The sequence below is a fragment of the Haliotis rubra genome, unplaced genomic scaffold, assembly GCF_003918875.1.
Source record: "Haliotis rubra isolate DU_JTF1 unplaced genomic scaffold, ASM391887v1 Scf916, whole genome shotgun sequence".
NCBI classification, from domain to species: domain Eukaryota; kingdom Metazoa; phylum Mollusca; class Gastropoda; order Lepetellida; family Haliotidae; genus Haliotis; species Haliotis rubra.
The window spans coordinates 33,150-55,763 of NW_025767653.1; the positions used below are offsets into that span (position 1 = coordinate 33,150).

The following is a 22,614-nucleotide window of genomic DNA, read 5'->3' on the forward strand; positions in this document are numbered from 1 at the left end:
AGACAACAGTCTACACACAGGGACATATACAGACAACAGTCTACACACAGGGACATATACAGACAACAGTCTACACAGAGGCACATTAGCAGAGAAATTAAACTCGAGTTATATCACAGGAAATTTTCTACCTGAAGCGTTTGTAAAATCCGTGCTAGTTCATAGCGTGGCGTGAGTTCTTGTTAGGTAACACCGCAGTCGACTGTTGCCAGCTGATTCACGGGGGATTGTTGAGACGGAAGATGAAAACACATTTGGAATTCTTCGACAGGGGAGACGCTGACAAGCTGTTACTCAGGCTAGCCTTTCCATATTCTGCTCGCATTCTCCACATCTCCATCCATTCGTCACCACTCGATTTCGTCCAGCTGACTGCCTTGCTGCGTGTAGTTCATGTAATTGAAAGTCAAAGAGTGAGTGAGTGAGTGAGTGAGTGAGTGAGTGAGTGAGTGAGTGAGTGAGTGAGTGAGTGAGTGAGTGAGTGAGTGAGTGAGTGAGTGAGTGAGTGAGTGAGTGAGTGAGTGAGTGAGTGAGTGAGTGAAATGTAGGTACATTGCTACCTCAGGGCGAACAGGTGACTCGGGCATCCTGGCACAACTAAGGGACATAACACTTGCAACGCCTTAGACTACTAATCCACAGTACACCTTCTTTACCTACCCGTGCTGGTCACGTGTGAAGTTCTGGGCACAGAATACGCCCCTGTTATCCAATGTTGGCCATAAGGGGTCATCTATGTGGATACGTTGGACAAAGCACCTGACATTTTATTGACTCCAGTCTGCTGGGCAGTTGTTCATATTATCCACCACAGGTTGACAAGAGTGCATGTCATCCTGACCCGATTAAGTGCGTGAGTTACTCATAAAGTCATTTGATGATTTCCCTGGGGGTTTGGATTATAAACAAAGTACCCACATGTAGTTGGAACCTCCTTGACCTGAGTAAACCTCCCGGCGGCCTCTTGGGGGATGGCCGCGTAATAGTATCATACACCTTTCGTCAGCAAGTAATGGCGCACGTGCTGTGTGCACAAGGATATATAGATGATTTAATAATGAAGCCAATTGAATATCATATACTCATACTAAAATAGTTTTTAAGTAAATTTGACATTGTGACACATGACCCTCTCATTTGCATCTTACTCTATTTAGCAAACCTTAAATCTAAACCGAACACACCTCGTTATAATGCGTCCTGTCAGGGTGTCCTCTCACTTAGCCAGATTCTGTCAAAACAGGTCTCTCACATAGCTCTCAATATTCTTTCTCGGTATTATTCTTTTGTTTTTAAATTAATTTATCTGAAATGTTGTTTCTTTTGCTTTAGTATTACAAACACACGCATACATCTTCAATTGAGTCGCATTGTAGATACAGACTATATGGCCCTAGAACAAAGCCTCACGCTTTAGTGGTTCTTGGTAATTACCAGGGCCTAGATTTTCGAAGCTCTCTCAGCGATAAGATAGTCCCATACATTAACATTAACTTACGACTATCTTAGTGCCAAGAGAGCTTCGAAAATCTAGGCCCTGGCTCTCATCTCTCACCTAGCCATAGTGCAATGTTGTCTTAACAAGACAATTTTGGGTAGACTGGCTAAGTGAGAGTGAACCCCTGGCAGTCGAGAGATTAAAGCCTCTCAAAACAATATCTCAGAACCCGGATGGGCGCGAGTGTTGGGCGAGGTTAACGCGAGAGATCGATAATGGCAATGTTATAAGATTGCTCGTTGCTATGGCGACCTGACGACTGTCGGCTATTTAAGCTGAAACTGATAGTTGGACGGAGAAACGTATGATCTGCAGTAGATGTCAGGGAACAATTCACTGCGATGTAGTGGTTGTCAACGGTGGAGACTACCAGAGTTGATGCGACCACGTGCACAAAGCCTGCAAGACGACATATCCCCCACGTGAGTAGCAGTAAAGATAAATGGATCTTAGCCCCCCAATCTGAGGAACAGATTACTAAGCAGCCGCCATTACCGCAAACCGGTTAGGTCTCCAAACGGAAATATGGAGATTATAAATACTTATAACTACCACAAACTTTGAATTGATAATAACACATAATGAGAGCAGTGCTGCAGCCTTCAGTGAGGGTCATATAAATGCATGCTGTGTAGAGCACAGACGGCCACTGGATGGCCTGTAGACTAAGGCTTAGTCTCTGAATATATATAAATATTGATAACAAACAAGCCCATTTATATTGAAAAGGAGTCCCAGGGAGACCAGAGATCCTGAACCTGAGGAAATCTAGACTTGCTTTATTTAGGGCTTTAGCATTGCAGAGAGGGCTTGGCAGTTGGGAAAATAACGCGGTTCAGGGACTGTGAGACAGACTAGATGGCCTGAGGCTATATATCACCAAAGACCATATAATAGAGGGACGGCCCTCCCCAACAGTTTATCGCCAACCATCTGCGCTACGGTCTGGGCATGTAATCGATACACATCGACAACCTGATGCTAACTTCCCTCTACCGGTACACATGCGCAACAGATGCGCAGACATTCGCAAATGAGCACTCTGGTAACGACGTAAACAATATTGCGTAATATCCGGGCCGAGAGTTATTTTATGGTCTCTGATCTCACAGACAATAGATTGAATGTAAGGGGGCGATTTGTGGTCCAATACTGATCCACGTGGATGTGTTGCAGCATCAACCGAATGGTGAAACCCTGGGAGAGCGGAACAGGTAATATAGCCTTCCTTAGAATAACCTTACCAGAACCGTTTCTGAGTTCAAACACCCCTGTACAGACATCAGATGTACCATAAATGCTATGGATGCTGTAAGGACGGGTGTTAGTGTCACTGATGACCAATCAACTGATTTCGATGTCACTTTTCGCGCTGGCCGATCCATAATGACTGGTTTAGACTTAATGGGCAATCTTTTTATGCAGAATATTCGATGTATTGAGTAATGTGTTTTTCTTTTAGAAGATCGCTGTACAGCATCAGCTAAACCTGACGTTATAGATCTGTACACGCCAGTGAATCTTAAAAGGAGACAACACCTCAAGATTGAGGTGCTCTTACATTGCCCGCTTGGGCTGGCCTGCAGTGGCGTAGCGATTCGCTGACTGCCACAACTTAGTGCGACATGAAACAGACCTACCGTGTTAATAGGCAGCGGAAATATATTTTGAGGCTACATCTGCACGCATTTCTGAACATTGATTAATTGGACTTAATCTGTGAAAATTTTGACGTTACATTGGAGTCACGTGGTTCCGTTCTTAACCTAGTCTTATTTGAGCTAATGATCCAATTTGAATAAATGATCCAGACCACAGATAACCCAACTTGGACAGCTTATCAAGGCTTGTCTGTCGTATAGGAGAGAGACTGCCTGAATACAATGTAATGTACAACTGTATAGCATCAAAACAATTAGCTAATAGAGAATTGTCCAGCGTGTCCATGTGAAACCTGGGAGACAATGTGGCCTGTGTCCACAATGTTGGAGTGTTGTCGGTACATCCCTATAGCAGACTGCTGTCTGTAAATCCCTGTGTGTAGACTGTTGTCTGTAATGTCCCTGTGTGTAGACTGTCCAGCGTATCCATGTGTAGACCTGTATATGTCCAGTAATGTGACTCTATATGTATATGTCCTGTGTGTGGACTGTTGTCTGTATATGTCCCTGTGTGTAGACTGTTGTCTGTATATGTCCTTGTGTGTAGACTGTTGTCTGTATATGTCCTGTGTGTAGACTGTTGTCTGTATATGTCCCTGTGTGTAGACTGTTGTCTGTATATGTCCTTGTGTGTAGACTGTTGTCTGTATATGTCCCTGTGTGTGGACTGTTGTCTGTATATGTCCTTGTGTGTACACTGTTGTCTGTATATGTCCCTGTGTGTAGAATGTTGTCTGTATGTCATAGATAGATGGATGATGGATGAATGCATGGATGGGTACTAGTTGTAGGTAGGTAGGTATACATGTCAAACAAATAATAATGTCCACTGTACAGCGCTGAGGAACTAATGACCAGATGTTACAATCTCATACGTCTTTACAGTGTCCAGGTATACCTCCAAGGAGGAATGACAGGAATACGTCGTCTTCCATCCACATTCTAACAAGAATGTCGAGAATGTCACATATTCAGTCAAATTCCATCCTACTTGGTTACACTTGTATAACATAAAACTTGCTTTATAATGTCGTGAGCAACTGTTCCGCACAACAATTCCTTTGATTCTGTTGGAGTTGAACCTAGCCTCATAGTTATCTAATGGTCTACAAAAAAAGTTTCGAGGTGGTTCTAGAGCGAGTACCCATAATAAATTACATTTGTGACGTCATTCCATTGTCTGCTCGCTACATTACTTTTCAGGAATGGAGCGATGTGTACCAGTTTCAAATTAAAGCCTTCATTTTGTCATTTTAACATTTACGTTTGATAGCAGAAATATTCCCAATAATTTGAATGTAATTTAAGTAGGGTAATATCCTCGTAACTCTCCATTTCCCTTACTGGGACATTACCCTCTACGTCTATGCTCTAGTCCTGATCTTGTTGCTAGATATCTGGAGTGAGATAACCCTGCGCGCAGTGCATCTACCAAAAGCTACTCCACGCCCAGGTGACCAGATCATAGTGTATGATATCATACTGGCAACATTTGAAGCAATGAATTACAGACTCTGAGGTCTGCGACCAGCTGTTTGGCAGCCACATTAATCTAAGGTCAAGATCATTTGTACAATCCCTGTAGAGTGTCACGTGACAGATCTGACGGGGTGTACGCTGCTACGCTCTAGCTAATCGGCATACATGCTTTCGTATGATTTGACTTTTGACCAAGAGAAATTAATTTTTAGGGTAATAAATATTTACACATTAGAGTTTGTTTACAATATTATACAGAAGAACGTGAGTGCAAAACAATACCCAGCCTTGACTAGCCTCAGAAACAAATTCTGTTTGGAGTACAGAAACAATAGCTGTGAAAATTGTATGATCACTGAAAATCAGCTGGAAATCTAACATATTCATATGCTTGTGTTAGTTTACCAATGTAAGTGAGAAAATACTCAATTTAAGTCCATGTTTGCAGTGTATGAAATAAGGCCAGTCCGACCGCCCGAGATTGGCAAGATTACTGCCGGACGGTCTAATTTTACAGCTAGCCAGCCCGATGGACGGGTGAAAATACATTCGGATTACGTGTCCACTGGCACTGCCTATTTTGGGTTTAAGAAGGACTGGATAAATCTCTTCTGGGCTGGTAAGTTTTTGAAGTTACCAGCCCAGATGTCTGGCTGGGTTTTTGGCTTATTTCATACACTGATATTTGCTGTAAAATGTTATATGTCACACTGACCTTGAATAGTTTTATAGTTCTGCATTTAGGACGTTGAGTGCAGGACAACATGAACACCTGTGACATTCCTGAAAAGAAATATGTAGTTGCCTAATGGATATGATGCATTTCTATGGATCAACTGACACTGCATGGTAACCGTGGAAACTAGAAATTCCAGGATTACCCACGATACCAAACACGTGTGGCAATACCTCGGGTAGACGATTTTCGATTTTGTATATCACAGAGCAGATCAAGATCTATCTCTCCCCAGGGAATCCATTGTTTTAATGATGTTTATCTGCAATGTTAATAACGTATAAGTTATTCACCTTTTCTCTATCATGGCCTGTGCAAAAAGTAATTCTTGTATTGTCCGAAGATATTCTAACATTTGGAGATAATTAAATTTCTCTTGCATAGACATTATACGTAGCTTTGAATTGTATAAACTATGTTCATATATTACGGTAATTATTACCAGATTTTACAGAGCAGGTACTTAAGAAATACAGTTCGCTCTACCACTATGTATAATGTAATAAAGCACCCTTTCGCCCTGAACTATTATAGTTAAGGCACGAGGACATATCCATCGAAAAATATCAACGTAATGTTTCCGCCAGTGATTCATTCAGATACATCAAAATTAAGAGAAATACATTATTTTTCATATAAGTCTTTAATCATTCAGATACATATCATTCACTGTCAGATACATACATCATTCAGATACATATCATTCAGATACATCATCATTCAGATATCATTCAGATATATTATCATTCAGATACATCATCATTCAGATACATCATCATTCAGATACATCATCATTCAGATACATTATCATTCAGATACATTATCATTCAGATACATCTTCATTCAGATACATTATCATTCAGATACATTATCATTCAGATACATTATCATTCAGATACATTATCATTCAGATACATCTTCATTCAGATACATCTTCATTCAGATACATTATCATTCAGATCATCATTCAGATACATCATCTTTCATTCAGATACATCATCATTCAGATACATCATCATTCAGATACATCATCATTCAGATACATCATCATTCAGATACATCTTCATTCAGATACATCATCATTCAGATACATTATCATTCAGATACATTATCATTCAGATACATCATCATTCAGATACATATCATTCAGATACATTATCATTCAGATACATTATCATTCAGATACATCATCATTCAGATACATTATCATTCAGATACATCATCATTCAGATACATCATCATTCAGATACATTATCATTCAGATACATCATCATTCAGATACATCATCATTCAGATACATTATCATTCAGATACATCATCATTCAGATACATCATCATTCAGATACATCATCATTCAGATACATTATCATTCAGATACATTATCATTCAGATACATTATCATTCAGATACATCATCATTCAGATACATCATCATTCAGATACATTCATCATTCATACATCATCATTCAGATACATCATCATTCAGATACATCATCATTCAGATACATCATCATTCAGATACATCATCATTCAGATACATCATCATTCAGATACATCATCATTCAGATACATCATCATTCAGATACATTATCATTCAGATACATTCATCATTCAGATACATCATCATTCAGATACATCATCATTCAGATACATCATCATTCAGATACATTATCATTCAGATACATCATCATTCAGATACATTTCATTCAGATACATCATCATTCAGATACATCATCATTCAGATACATCATCATTCAGATACATCATCATTCAGATACATCATCATTCAGATACATTCAGATACATCATCATTCAGATACATCATCATTCAGATACATCATCATTCAGATACATCATCATTCAGATACATCATCATTCAGATACATCATCATTCAGATACATCATCATTCAGATACATCATCATTCAGATACATCATCATTCAGATACATCATCATTCAGATACATCATCATTCAGATACATCATCATTCAGATACATCATTCAGATCATTCAGATACATCATCATTCAGATACATCATCATTCAGATACATATATCATCAGATACATTATCATTCAGATACATCATCATTCAGATACATCATCATTCAGATACATCATCATTCAGATACATCATCATTCAGATATTCAGATACATCATCATTCAGATACATCATCATTCAGATACATTATCATTCAGAGATACATTATCATTCAGATACATCATCATCATTCAGATACATTATCATTCAGATACATTATCATTCAGATACATCATCATTCAGATACATCATCATTCAGATACATCATCATTCAGATACATCATCATTCAGATACATCATCATTCAGATACATCATCATTCAGATACATTATCATTCAGATACATCATCATTCAGATACATCATCATTCAGATACATCATCATTCAGATACATCATCATTCAGATACATATCATTCAGATACATCATCATTCAGATACATCATCATTCAGATACATCATCATTCAGATACATCATCATTCAGATACATCATCATTCAGATACATCATCAGATTCAGATCAGATACATCATCATTCAGATACATCATCATTCAGATACATCATCATTCAGATACATCATCATTCAGATACATCATCATTCAGATACATCATCATTCAGATACATTCAGATACATCATCATTCAGATACATCATCATTCAGATACATCATCATTCAGATACATCATCATTCAGATACATCATCATTCAGATACATCATCATTCAGATACATTATCATTCAGATACATCGATCATCATTCAGATACATCATCATTCAGATACATCATCATTCAGATACATCATCATTCAGATACATATCATTCAGATACATCAATCATCATTCAGATACATCATCATTCAGATACATCATCATTCAGATACATCATCATTCAGATACATCATCATTCAGATACATCATCATTCAGATACATCATCATTCAGATACATCATCATTCAGATACATCATCATTCAGATACATCATCATTCAGATACATCATCATTCAGATACATCATCATTCAGATACATCATCATTCAGATACATCATCATTCAGATACATCAGATACATCGATCATCATTCAGATACATCATCATTCAGATACATTATCATTCAGATACATCATCATTCAGATACATCATCATTCAGATACATCATCATTCAGATACATCATCATTCAGATACATCATCATTCAGATACACATCATCATTCAGATACATCATCATTCAGATACATTATCATTCAGATACATCATCATTCAGATACATATCATTCAGATACATCATCATTCAGATACATATCATTCAGATCATTCAGATACATCATCATTCAGATACATCATCATTCAGATACATCATCATTCAGATACATCATCATTCAGATACATCATCATTCAGATACATCATCATTCAGATACATCATCATTCAGATACATCATCATTCAGATACATCATCATTCAGATACATTATCATTCAGATACATCATCATTCAGATACATTCATCATTCAGATACATCATCATTCAGATACATCATCATTCAGATACATCATCATCATTCAGATACATCATCATTCAGATACATCATCATTCAGATACATCATCATTCAGATACATTATCATTCAGATACATCATCATTCAGATACATCATCATTCAGATACATCATCATTCAGATACATCATCATTCAGATACATCATCATTCAGATACATTCAGATACATCATCATTCAGATACATTATCATTCAGATACATTATCATTCAGATTCAGATACATCATCATTCAGATACATCATCATTCAGATACATCATCATTCAGATACATCATCATTCAGATACATTATCATTCAGATACATTATCATTCAGATACATCATCATTCAGATACATCATAATCAGGTAGATCATTATTCAGATACATCATCATTCAGGTACATCATCATTCAGATACATTATCATTCAGATACATCATCATTCAGATACATCATCATTCAGATACATTATCATTCAGATACATTCAGATACATCATCATTCAGATACATTATCATTCAGATACATCATCATTCAGATACATCATCATTCAGATACATCATCATTCAGATACATCATCATTCAGATACATCATCATTCAGATACATCATCATTCAGATACATCATCATTCAGATACATCATCATTCAGATACATCATCATTCAGATACATCATCATTCAGATACATTATCATTCAGATACATCATCATTCAGATACATCATCATTCAGATACATTATCATTCAGATACATCATCATTCAGATACATCATCATTCAGATACATTATCATTCAGATACATCATCATTCAGATACATTATCATTCAGATACATCATCATTCAGATACATTATCATTCAGATACATCATCATTCAGATACATCATCATTCAGATACATTATCATTCAGATACATCATCATTCAGATACATCATCATTCAGATACATCATCATTCAGATACATCATCATTCAGATACATCATCATTCAGATACATCATCATTCAGATACATCATCATTCAGATACATCATCATTCAGATACATCATCATTCAGATACATCATCATTCAGATACATCATCATTCAGATACATCATCATTCAGATACATCATCATTCAGATACATCATCATTCAGATACATCATAATTCAGATACATCATCATTCAGATACATCATCATTCAGATACATCATCATTCAGATACATCATCATTCAGATACATCATCATTCAGATACATCATCATTCAGATACATTATCATTCAGATACATTATCATTCAGATATCATTCAGATACATCATCATTCAGATACATCATCATTCAGATACATCATCATTCAGATACATCATCATTCAGATACATCATCATTCAGATACATCATCATTCAGATACATCATCATTCAGATACATCATCATTCAGATACATCATCATTCAGATACATCATCATTCAGATACATCATCATTCAGATACATCATCATTCAGATACATCATCATTCAGATACATCATCATTCAGATACATTATCATTCAGATACATCATCATTCAGATACATCATCATTCAGATACATCATCATTCAGATACATCATCATTCAGATACATCATCATTCAGATACATCATCATTCAGATACATCATCATTCAGATACATTATCATTCAGATACATCATCATTCAGATACATTATCATTCAGATACATCATCATTCAGACATCATCATTCAGATACATCATTCAGATACATCATCATTCAGATACATTATCATTCAGATACATCATCATTCAGATACATCATCATTCAGATACATTATCATTCAGATACATCATCATTCAGATACATTATCATTCAGATACATCATCATTCAGATACATCATCATTCAGATACATTATCATTCAGATACATTATCATTCAGATACTTTGAGACTAACCAAGGTGTAATAATGCAGACACATAGTATGCATGCACCTAAGCGATTTGCGACCAAATCGTCCTTCAAGGACCTAAGTCGGGAGTCTATGACACGGTATTTCCTCTTCCTGTCTACGGGCCGGGCGGACACCCTGCAAAGAAAGAAACGGGGTGCTACGGTGTAGTTTATTGCTGGCGGACACCCTGCAAAGAAAGAAACGGGGTGCTACTGTGTAGTTTACTGAGGGCGGACACCCTGCAAAGAAAGAGACGGGGTGCTACGAAGTAGTTTACTGCGGGCGGACACCCTGCAAAGAAAGAAACGGGGTGCTACGAAGTAGTTTACTGCGGGCGGACACCCTGCAAAGAAAGAAACGGGGTGCTACGAAGTAGTTTACTGCGGGCGGACACCCTGCAAAGAAAGAAACGGGGTGCTACGAAGTAGTTTACTGCGGGCGGACACCCTGCAAAGAAAGAAACGGGGCGGAGTTTACTGCCGGCACCCTGCAAAGAAAGAAACGGGGTGCTATGGTGTAGTTTACTGCGGGCGGACACCCTGCAAAGAAAGAAACGGGGTGCTACGAAGTAGTTTACTGCGGGCGGACACCCTGCAAAGAAAGAAACGGGGTGCTACGGTGTAGTTTACTGCGGGCGGACACCCTGCAAAGAAAGAAACGGGGTGCTACGAAGTAGTTTACTGCGGGCGGACACCCTGCAAAGAAAGAAACGGGTGCTATGAAGCAGTTTACTGCGGGCGGACACCCTGCAAAGAAAGAAACGGGGTGCTACAGTGTAGTTTACTGCGGGCGGACACCCTGCAAAGAAAGAAACAGGGTGCTACGAAGTAGTTTACTGCGGGCGGACACTCTGCAAAGAAAGAAACGGGGTGCTACGGTGTAGTTTACTGCGGGCGGACACCCTGCAAAGAAAGAAACGGGTGCTACGAAGTAGTTTACTGCGGGCGGACACCCTGCAAAGAAAGAAACGGGTGCTACGGTGTAGTTTACTGCGGGCGGTCACCCTGCAAAGAAAGAAACGGGGTGCTACGAAGTAGTTTACTGCGGGCGGACACCCTGCAAAGAAAGAAACGGGGTGCTACAGTGTAGTTTACTGCGGGCGGACACCCTGCAAAGAAAGAAACGGGGTGCTACAGTGTAGTTTACTGCGGGCGGACACCCTGCAAAGAAAGAAACGGGGTGCTACAGTGTAGTTTACTGCGGGCGGACACCCTGCAAAGAAAGAAACGGGGTGCTACAGTGTAGATTACTGCGGGCGGACACCCTGCAAAGAAAGAAACGGGGTGCTACAGTGTAGTTTACTGCGGGCGGACACCCTGCAAAGAAAGAAACGGGGTGCTACAGTGTAGTTTACTGAGCGACGTCGGTTACCAAGGGTACATTCGATTACGAGGGGGTAGACTGGAATAGCGCAGTGACGCTAATGCATTGTGACGTAATGCAAAAAGTGTACATTTTCGTCTGATAAAGTACTGTCGGCGCCTTTGATCTTCCACCGAAGCATCTTAGGATGTGTGATATATACACTATATTGAAAATATCAAGCAAATGTGGTACATATTAACCCTAAACAATAATTGGGGAATATCTTCATGTTTTATTCTTGTTACCTTTAAAATATGATGCGTAAAACAGGCAAATCTAAAAAAATTCCATTTATCACAAAACTAACGATAGGATAAGGCTTTCATAGTATGTTTATTAAATGAGAATTTGTGGAGAGCCATGTAAGTTATTTAGTGTACGAGAGAGGTTGGAGAATTTGTGGAGAGCCATGTAAGTTATTTAGTGTACGAGAGAGGTTGGAGAATTTGTGGAGAGCCATGTAAGTTATTTAGTGTACGAGAGAGGTTGGAGAATTTGTGGAGAGTCATGTAAGTCATTTAGTGTAATGAGAGAGGTTGGTATTGTAGTGTTAAGTGTACGAGAGAGGTTGGTGAATTTGTGGAGAGACATGTAAGTTATTTAGTGTACGAGAGAGGTTGGTGAATTTGTGGAGAGTCATGTAAGTTATTAGTGTACGAGAGAGGTTGGTGAATTTGTGGAGAGACATGTAAGTTATTAAGTGTACGAGAGAGGTTGGTGAATTTGTGGAGAGTCATGTAAGTTATTCAGTGTACGAGAGAGGTTGGTGAATTTGTGGAATTGTGTAGGAGAGCCATGTAAGTTATTTAGTGTACGAGAGAGGTTGGAGAATTTGTGGAGCGCCATGTAAGTTATTTAGTGTACGAGAGAGGTTGGTGAATTTGTGGAGAGTCATGTAAGTTATTTAGTGTACGAGAGAGGTTGGTGAATTTGTGGAGAGCCATGTAAGTTATTTAGTGTACGAGAGAGGATGGTGAATTTGTGGAGCGCCATGTAAGTTATTTAGTGTACGAGAGAGGTTGGTGAATTTGTGGAGAGCCATGTAAGTTATTTAGTGTACGAGAGAGGTTGGAGAACTTGTGGAGCGCCATGTAAGTTATTTAGTGTACGAGAGAGGTTGGAGAATTTGTGGAGAGCCATGTAAGTTATTTAGTATACGAGAGAGGTTGGTGAATTTGTGGAGAGTCATGTAAGTTATTTAGTGTACGAGAGAGGTTGGTGAATTTGTGGAGAGCCATGTAAGTTATTTAGTGTACGAGAGAGGTTGGTGAATTTGCGGAGAGTCATGTAAGTTATTTAGTGTACGAGAGAGGTTGGAGAATTTGTGGAGCGCCATGTAAGTTATTTAGTGTACGAGAGAGGTTGGTGAATTTGTGGAGCGCCATGTAAGTTATTTAGTGTACGAGAGAGGTTGGAGAATTTGTGGAGCGCCATGTAAGTTATTTAGTGTACGAGAGAGGTTGGAGAATTTGTGGAGAGTCATGTAAGTTATTCAGTGTACGAGAGAGGTTATTTTTTTCTTCTATAATTATTCAAACATATTTGGGCATACCAACTGCCTACCGGAACACCCACCCGCCTGGTTTTCACTGAAGTAAGGCAAGAAATCATGATAGCATTTGTTAGCCAAAGTGGACCCCTTCCGTTTTATGTCTCATTGACAAAAATGCGAACCTACTTTAGGGATTTATTACAGCTGTTATTTATTGCCTGTTGAAACAACATAAAATCACATTTAGAGGATTCTTAAGTGTCAGAGACTCAAAACAAACAGTTTTATTGTGAAGTATATTTCAATATTTAAAACTTTATATTGACAGCCGGGAATATTTACGTTCGAGTTTGCTTGTAAGGAAATAATTTTTCTTCTTCTTTTCCTTTTTCTTCTATGTTTCTTATTCTGTTTTAAAATGAAATATCACAACCACGACTTTCTCAGCGACTATGATGACACCAGGTGGTCGTGGAAGCAGGTGTCCTGTTCAACTGCACCTGTGCTGTAGAGATAAACTATATAGGTATTACACCTGAGCGACAGTTTGTCACAGATATTCCTGTCAGCTGCAGGTAACCAGGGCAACAAGCAGTGAGGTGATAATTGCACATCGGACAGATATTATGTTTGTGAGATTAGTATGTGGCCGTATATAATGTGAATATATAAGAGCATTACGAGCATCCTGGTATGGGGCAATGTGGAAAGTATTCCGTCAAATCTCGCCAGGTAGGTGGAGATACCACAGAATAGTCTCTATACCTTCGCTTCATGTAAGTATACGTTGTCGCTGTTCATGCTGTGTGTTGCAACAATCAATACCCAAGATACAGATCAAGATGTTATGAAAGATGCGATCTGTGAATAGTCATCCTAATAGTCTAATTTGACAACCATATGTATGTACAATGTACATGTATATGTATACAGCAGAATAACAGACATCATTTGTAAGTAATATGACATGTTTTATTCCATAAAATTTCATTGAGTTAAGTAATACATTTATAATACAAAGTAATACAAATCAAACTTAATCAAACAAAATCAAACAAAATATTTAAGTCACAGTCTAGCTTATTACTCCACAAAAACTGTCATGAGGCAATGTCTCTTTGCAAAACATCTCTTCATCTCCTTCTCTGCAACATAGATGGCCACCATGTTGTAGGCTGTCATTACAGTATCTCATGTCGGATTATGTGGTGATCGCTAATTCAGTTATCCGGTCTCTTTTGTTAAGTAATTTACTTCCAGGGACCGTAAGAAAACGTTTAGTTAAGCGGTATTGTTTACTTATCCGAGTTTAGTTAACCGGACTCTACTAATGATAATTATTGAAGAAATTTGACGGGACCAAAGAATAGTGTTTACTTATCCGGTATGTTTAGTTAAGCGATCTTTACTTAGGCGGTTTGCACTGTATATTGATTTGGACATTTTTAGCAGTTTCGCGGTCTCATTATATCGTCTCTGATTTTCAGAGATCCGCTTGTACATGTTCATCGCCACCACTCGAAATGCTTCACAGTACAATACATCATGATTTATTGTACTGTGAAGCATTTCGAGTCGGGGGTTACCCCAACTTTTGGTTTTTAAATCTTTAATCCTCGCAAAGACACGAGGACCTGTGAGTGGTATCTGTTTCGTCGTTAGTATGTAGCATCATCATCGTTACACGTGTAACGTCGGCTTTAGCCTATGTCGCCAATAGAGTAGGTGGATCTAAGGTAAATAAATTAATATTAACGAAATGAGGTATAAACTACCGTATCCAAAAATTATACATGATAGAGCCAACCCTTACCTAATTTGGATTGAAAAAAGTTAATAAACAAGAAAAAAAAAATAAAAGCTGAGATTAGGAAATGAAAATATAAATCTAATGATTTATGAGAATTAAAGACGAGGAGTAGATGAGCAATATAACTAAACAGAGAGTAGTAGTAAAAGTTGGGTAGGATTTAGGGGTGGAGGTCAGATGGGGTTGGGGTATGTTGAGGATAGTGATTAAAAAGTGTAGCATATTGGGCGCTGAAAAATTATAAAACGGTTAAGCTGTAGTGTAGGAGAAGGGTATACTGGTAAAGACAAATATACTGTATAGTTTACCTTACGTGGGGGTGGGAGTTGAGGGAAGGAGAGAGGAAGGTTTGAGGTTTTCTGTTTTTTTCCCTTTTGCCTTTAATTGTCATTGATAATTAGTCAAGCTTCAATGATAGTGATATTTAACCCATCCTGTCACACAGACCGTGCTAGAATTGCCGGAAACACATGTTCACATACTATATATCCGGACATTCGAGGTCCGGGGTCTCATTTCAGTTTGGACTTAATCGTTTCAGTGTAGCCAATAACTTTATGGCAAAGTTGACTACATGGCCTGATGTGTGAATCCTTGTATTTTCTATTACAGTTATTTGGTAGCAGAATGTTAGATAAGTCCCGACCAGTCGTCCATATGGCCAGCAACGCTTGGAATGGGGTCAAGGCACGTCAGAGTCTCCGGGTCCTGCTCCCCCTCAGCCTCGTTAGCCTTGTGACCATAGTGATCTACCTGCTGTACAATAACTGTGACAGAATCCCGACCACCCCCGACCTGTGTGAGATATGGAAAGGTGAGTGAGTGAATGTCGTTTGATGCCACAAGAGAAGCAGGTGATGGTATAGAAAGGCAAGCGTTTAATGTAATTTGAAGAAAAACAAATGCTATTTACGCGATGTATCGCTAAGAAGATGTGACTTCGTATTCCCCACTATACGGACACTTAAGATTGTGTAGTTACAAACATATTAACTCCCATAGTCTAACAGAGACTAAAGATTGTGTAGTTACAAACATATAAACTCCCATAGTCTAACAGAGACTAAAGATTGTGTAGTTACAAACGTATTAACTCACATAGTCTAACAGAGACTAAAGATTGTGTAGTTACAAACATATAAACTCCCATAGTCTAACAGAGACTAAAGACTGTGTAGCTACAAACATATTAACTCACATAGTCTAACAGAGACTAAAGATTGTGTAGTTACAAACATATAAACTCCCATAGTCTAACAGAGACTAAAGACTGTGTAGTTACAAACGTATTAACTCCCATAGTCTAACAGAGACTAAAGATTGTGTAGTTACAAACATATTAACTCCCATAGTCTAACAGAGACTAAAGATTGTGTAGTTACAAACATATTAACTCCCATAGTCTAACAGAGACTAAAGACTGTGTAGCTACAAACTTCGGGTCAAGTTGACACTGCACTGACACATTTCCTTCCGACGTTTTACGTTCTTGTTTCCGATTTCAGGTGAAACGCCTCGAACGAACGCAACACTGTGGTGGCAGTGGGCGTGTCTAATAGAATGGTGAGTCTGATTTACTGGGGGAAGGAAATCCGGGTTCATTGTTAGAAACAATCTGTTACGGTAACAGTATACTTGTAAAGCAGCACCATGTGGTGGTCGGGTGTTTCAGGGACATGGACAGCGCTGACAGCTACCAGTGTCAGAACAAGGAACTCATGGGCAACTGGCCAGTGTGCTGGGACAAGGACTACAAACCAAGGGACCCCTGTCTCGTGTACTCCTTTGGGTGAGTGAGTGAGTGATCGTGAGTGAGTGAGTGAGTGTGTCTGAGGAGTGAGTGAGTGAGTGTGTCTGAGTGAGTGAGTGAGTGTGTTTGAGTGAGTGAGTGTGTCTGAGTGTGAGTGAGTGAGTGAGTGTGTTTGAGTGAGTGAGTGTGTCTGAGTGAGTGAGTGAGTGTGTTTGAGTGAGTGAGTGTGTCTGAGTGAGTGAGTGAGTGTGTTTGAGTGAGTGAGTGTGTCTGAGTGAGTGAGTGTGTCTGAGTGAGTGAGTGAGTGTGTTTGAGTGAGTGAGTGTGTCTGAGTGAGTGTGTGGTTAAAGGCACTATTTCACACCGCACTTCTCTAAATATATATAATGCATTTCTCCCAATAATACTGACTATCAGCCTTGAGGGAAGCTACCATATTATTAGTGTACATTATTAAATTAAAAAGTTCGAATGAATTAATGCAACGTTGCTGCATTAAATATGGACTCTTGCGCCCTCTACCAGCCAAACATTATTTCAAACGAAGCCCATAGGGTTATGTCCCTTGAAGCGCTCTTTACGAATAACTTGTGATTGAAACCAGTTCGGCAAACATCGATAACACCGCGTGCGACAGTTTTCGATGTACGGAGCAATTTGTTTGCATTCCATAAATGGAAAGTGTTCAATAGGATCATAGTTCAATTTCATCAATGGGAAGCTAAAGTGCGTGCATATGCCTCAAATATATAATACAGACCAAAATATTGTCCAAAATGTGTGAAATTATGCCTTTAAGTTGGTGAACGAGTGATTGGATTTGTTTGTGGGTGAGTGAGTTATATAGTTTTAAGGGAAGAGTGTGTATATATGATGTTCAAATTATTTAATATATAGGTTCACAAACGAAATGTTTTCTTTTAAACTAAATGACAGTTGATAATAACATAGGAAGCTAAAATAAATAGAGAATCTCATCAAAGTGTCTTCTGATATCAAATATATCAACACGAGTTGATTAAAGTAACAAATATCCGAGGCTTGCGTACGAGTGTGAGATTCTATTTATCATCAAAAATCACTCTGAACACGTTGTGCCATTAGCGATGTCATAGCATTGTGGCGTCATAGCATTGGCAGGGCATTTTACAAAATCTACTGTCAAAACGATAATTCCTAGGAGATATCTTTTGATCTCACAAAGTCATATCTCCTGTGGTACACAGTTTTGGATGATAAAGGTCATTAGCCTCATTAGTCTGTCCTTCTTCGTACATCTGGGATCTCTTTTATCATTTCAGTATAGACAATGACTTCAGCTTCGATGACGCAATGGCAAAGCGAGGGTGTACTGTGTACAGCTTTGACCCAAGGTTGGTGTTCGTGTGAAAGTCCTTGTGATAATTGCACTCTTTGTGAATTCTTTTTACATCGGCAGTGCAAATACAATGGCAGTACAAATGCAATGACAGTACAAATACAATGGCAGTACAAATACGATGACAGTACAAATGCAATGACAGTACAAATACAATGACAGTACAAATACAATGGCAGTACCAATACGATGACAGTAAAAATACAATGACAGTAAAATACAATGACTTTACAAATACAATGGCAGTATAAATACAATGGCAGTATAAATACGATGACAGTAAAAATACAATGACAGTAAAATACAATGACTTTACAAATACAATGGCAGTATAAATACAATGGCAGTATAAATACGATGCCAGTAAAAATACAATGACAGTAAAATACAATGACTTTACAAATACAATGGCAGTATAAATACAATGGCTGTGTAATATAAGCGTGGAGTAATTATACTATAAGTGATGATGTTCTCCACTCTGCAAGTGGTCCATGTTCCTTGGCTGAGAGTCCAGGGTGAATGTGATCTTCACAGAACTGACCGAGGCAAAAACACGCCCGTATATGTAGAGTAACTGTTCTGGTATTTTCAATGTTATTTATGGGAATACTATGCTGGAAAGGGCCAGGTGACTGTGGTACATGTAGTAACTTCCAGAACATTGAGTCTCCACATAGCACAAGTCTAAATATAGCACACAAGTGACTCCTACTTAATGTTTAGAGAAAACACGTGATACGCTTGAGACACTGTTCCACCATGAATAACACTACCAAACAACACAACACTAGATAGTGTCGTAACTGATTTACAAAGAATGCACATTTGTGTAGGACTTAATTGATTAACTGTCTCTCAACAGTTGGTAACATCCCGCGAAGTTCTTTGAAATGCAACGGAGTACTAAATCGCTCACTCACTCACTCACTCACTCACTCACTCACTCACTGTTTCAGTATGGGGGTAACAGACCACCGACATTCCGAGAGGGTGTTCTTCAAAAACATGGGTCTAGGTGCCTCCGACACCGATTCATTCCACCCCAACTTTGACGGGTACGTCCGACATTCCACCAGCTGGAAGGTCCGAACGCTGAAGTCCATTATGAAGCTACTGGGGCACGAGAAGGTTTGTAGTCCTACGTTGACGTTGTCCATTGGAATTGATGGTGCACGGGCCAATTTATTGTATATAGTTGTTGCCCTTAGTTGTGCCAGAATCCTACGATCCGCAGAGTGCAGAATGCCCTGGTGAACACCTGGTGGCATCACTGTGTGAAAGTGATTCATAGACACATGCTTATGATTTAGTCGGAAGCCGGTGAAAGATTCAGCTTGAAGAAGACATTTTTAATGATTATGGGAAGGATGATGACTGAGTTTGTATAGAATATATCATTCCAGAAATCTGAGAACACATTGAGTTAGAAACTATCACGTGCAAATAAATATTTATATCTGTTCACATTATTACAATTCAGTTTTAGCACTCTGAGTATGTAACGTGACCTGTGTCTGTTTTCATTGGCAGCGTGTGATCGATGTATTGAAGATCGATATCGAGGTGTACGAGTGGGCTGTGACAGCCAACATCATGAAGGACGGGCTGTTTCCCCAAATCCGCCAGTTTCTGGTGGAGTGGCACATATTCCCAAACGAACCATCCAGAGAGCGTTTCCAGGACATCTACGATGCCTACATGAGCCTAAAGAAGAACGGATTCCAGTTCTACCACAAAAACAGTGGCAGCAGATACCACCATTACCGTTACTGGAACTCACAGGCTGATATGTGTTACGTCAACACCCACTTCAAGCAACCCAGTTAACACTTCCGTCATGCGCAGAACGGAGTCAGCATGGGCACACCGGAAGTGGGCTGTGTAATATATCCTCGGGCAGGGTCCGGGGTATTTTTAGACGTACGTACAGCTTGTATGTCTGAAGGAGAGGCACTCTTTGTACAAGAACCCAGTGGAATCCTACATCACAGAATCCACACTTGAATCAGTATCGTGTGAGCCAGGAATATATACACAGATGTTCCCTGCAGGCTTCTGTTGCTGAAGCCGGGGCTAAGTTGATGTGGTGATGTCTGTTGTTTGTGAGGAATCCATCAGTATTTGCATTGTATATTATGAAACTATTTTTAAAGACGAATATCTGATATATTTTGAGCAGGTTTGACATCTTTCTATCGTCGACCGTCAGGGGTGTGTGTGTAGAAGACTGATCACGTGTTGTGATATGTTCATTTTTCAGCCTTATTGTCATTGTAGAATTTTCAGGGTGTTGTTTCAGTATGTTGTTTGGATTAAGTGTTGTTTATGAAAGTGATACACATCGAATATCTTGCCAAAGTTGGATATTATAATGCCCAATATTCGGATCTGTCGAGGAGGAAGTCCAGGTCTTCCAGAAGAGGTAACTTGATGTGAATGACCAATTGTTTTGTGACATTGTGGTTCTATGACGTACGTATGTCTTGGTGTATATGGAACAAATCAACTTTTGTTGACCTGTTATTTTGTAACAAATAATGTAGGTACAAGATTACAATCAATACAGTAAGGATGTTGCAATGATGTGTGGTTAGCTTATGAAATATATCTTAGGCCAGCCCCATAACCCCAGTCAAAGTGCTATAGCTGGACGTACATGTATACTCATCGGTAACGTTACATGTATTGTTGTATATGGAGCCAGCGTTGTATTTGGCATGAATATAAGTCAGTTTCGTTTTCAATAGTTTGAAGATCGTTGTGTCGTGAAGTAAGTCTCGAATACTTACAGCTGTAGCCTTATCGTCCCAGAGACGCTAAATTATGTCATAATTCCACAACCAGTGGCCCTGGAGGTCTAGTCGTCTCAAGTGCGCAGTTCCTCGCGAGTTGCCTCCCTTAGGTGTGCCAGAACCCTGTGATTGAGGGCTTTGTCGGCACTGTACCTACGTACGTACTTAGTAAGCATTACTGCAGCTGTCACCTAACTGAAATTCTGTTGGGCGATAAAACCCAACACATTAACTTACTCTCCCGTCGTACGCCAGGCAATGTAATGTAAGTGATTAATTATGTATGGAAACACGATATCTTTTCAGCTCCAGCTGTAAATACAGGTTTTCATGACAGGTAATTACAACTGTGAGACTAAAAATGTTACTTTAACAATAACATCACGGAAGTTTGTCAATATCCTTCGGCGAGGCATGTCTGTCATGAATTATGAGGAACAATATATTCTTCTTATACCCCTCCTCGACTCATTTCCCCACATCAAATTGTCGGAATATATGAGAGCAATACGCGCCAATAGGCTCCGTCTCAAATAGTCGTCTCCCTATGTATTTCACTGTTTTTTCTCTGAACGATAAAGCAAGATGGATTCGTTTAAATCCATCAACGCATACAATACATCAGAAGAGCTGGATGGAATTTAGTACTATTTTCCTGCGGTATGACCTTGACCTCTTGACCCCACTAGCCCTGACCTGGTGTAACCTTAGTTGATCAGTTCTATCATCTATGTGATGTCCAAAAATACAGCCACGTCAGCAACATTTCCCTGCTGTCTTCAATCATGTTTGTTGTGGACTGTATCATTCCATATGTTTTCGAATTAAACTAAATCGTTCTTCGATTGAATTGTTTGTTTATGGATTCCATCGGCAAGTCACCTATCATGTAACCCCTGGATCACATCGGCATGTCATCTATTATGTAACTTGTCTGGATTCCATCGGCATGTCACCTATTATGTAACTTGTCTGGATGACATCGGCATGTAACCCATTATTCAACCTCCTGGATTCCATCGGCATGTCATCTATCATGTAACCCCCGGGATGACATCGGCATGTCACCTATTATGTAACTTGTCTGAATTCCATCGGCATGTCACCTATCATGTAACCCCCGGGATTCCATCGGCATGTCACCTATTATGTAACCCCCAGGATGACATCG

General features: G+C 39.1%; 1 protein-coding gene across 5 annotated transcripts; it reads left to right on the forward strand.

Moving 5' to 3' along the window:
• The first annotated feature begins 1,762 nt into the window (after nucleotides 1-1,762).
• On the forward strand, nucleotides 1,763-22,288 carry LOC124264249 (probable methyltransferase-like protein 24). Of its 5 annotated transcripts, none has more exons than XM_046698989.1 (7): nucleotides 1,763-1,920; nucleotides 16,133-16,334; nucleotides 17,026-17,083; nucleotides 17,193-17,309; nucleotides 18,572-18,643; nucleotides 19,608-19,779; nucleotides 20,182-22,288. In XM_046698989.1, exons 2-7 carry the CDS (start codon nucleotides 16,148-16,150, stop codon nucleotides 20,476-20,478), a joined length of 903 nt encoding a protein of 300 aa, XP_046554945.1. In that variant the 5' UTR covers nucleotides 1,763-1,920; nucleotides 16,133-16,147; the 3' UTR covers nucleotides 20,479-22,288. The 5 variants fall into 5 exon arrangements, with proteins under 5 accessions (XP_046554945.1, XP_046554947.1, XP_046554944.1 ...); XM_046698991.1 differs by lacking the exon at nucleotides 1,763-1,920 and adding an exon at nucleotides 2,563-2,712; XM_046698988.1 differs by lacking the exon at nucleotides 1,763-1,920 and adding an exon at nucleotides 2,563-2,699.
• The last annotated feature ends 326 nt before the right edge of the window (nucleotides 22,289-22,614 follow it).

What these genes read in the sequence shown, in the direction of transcription:
- LOC124264249 (XM_046698986.1), top strand. Translation starts at nt 14,412, where the DNA reads ATGTGGAAAGTATTCCGTCAAATCTCGCCAGGTAGGTGGAGATACCAC. An exon ending in TGGGCGTGTCTAATAGAATG is followed by an intron (nt 17,084 to 17,192) that starts GTGAGTCTGATT and finishes CGGGTGTTTCAG; the next exon opens with GGACATGGACAGCGCTGACA. An exon ending in GTGTACAGCTTTGACCCAAG is followed by an intron (nt 18,644 to 19,607) that starts GTTGGTGTTCGT and finishes TCACTGTTTCAG; the next exon opens with TATGGGGGTAACAGACCACC.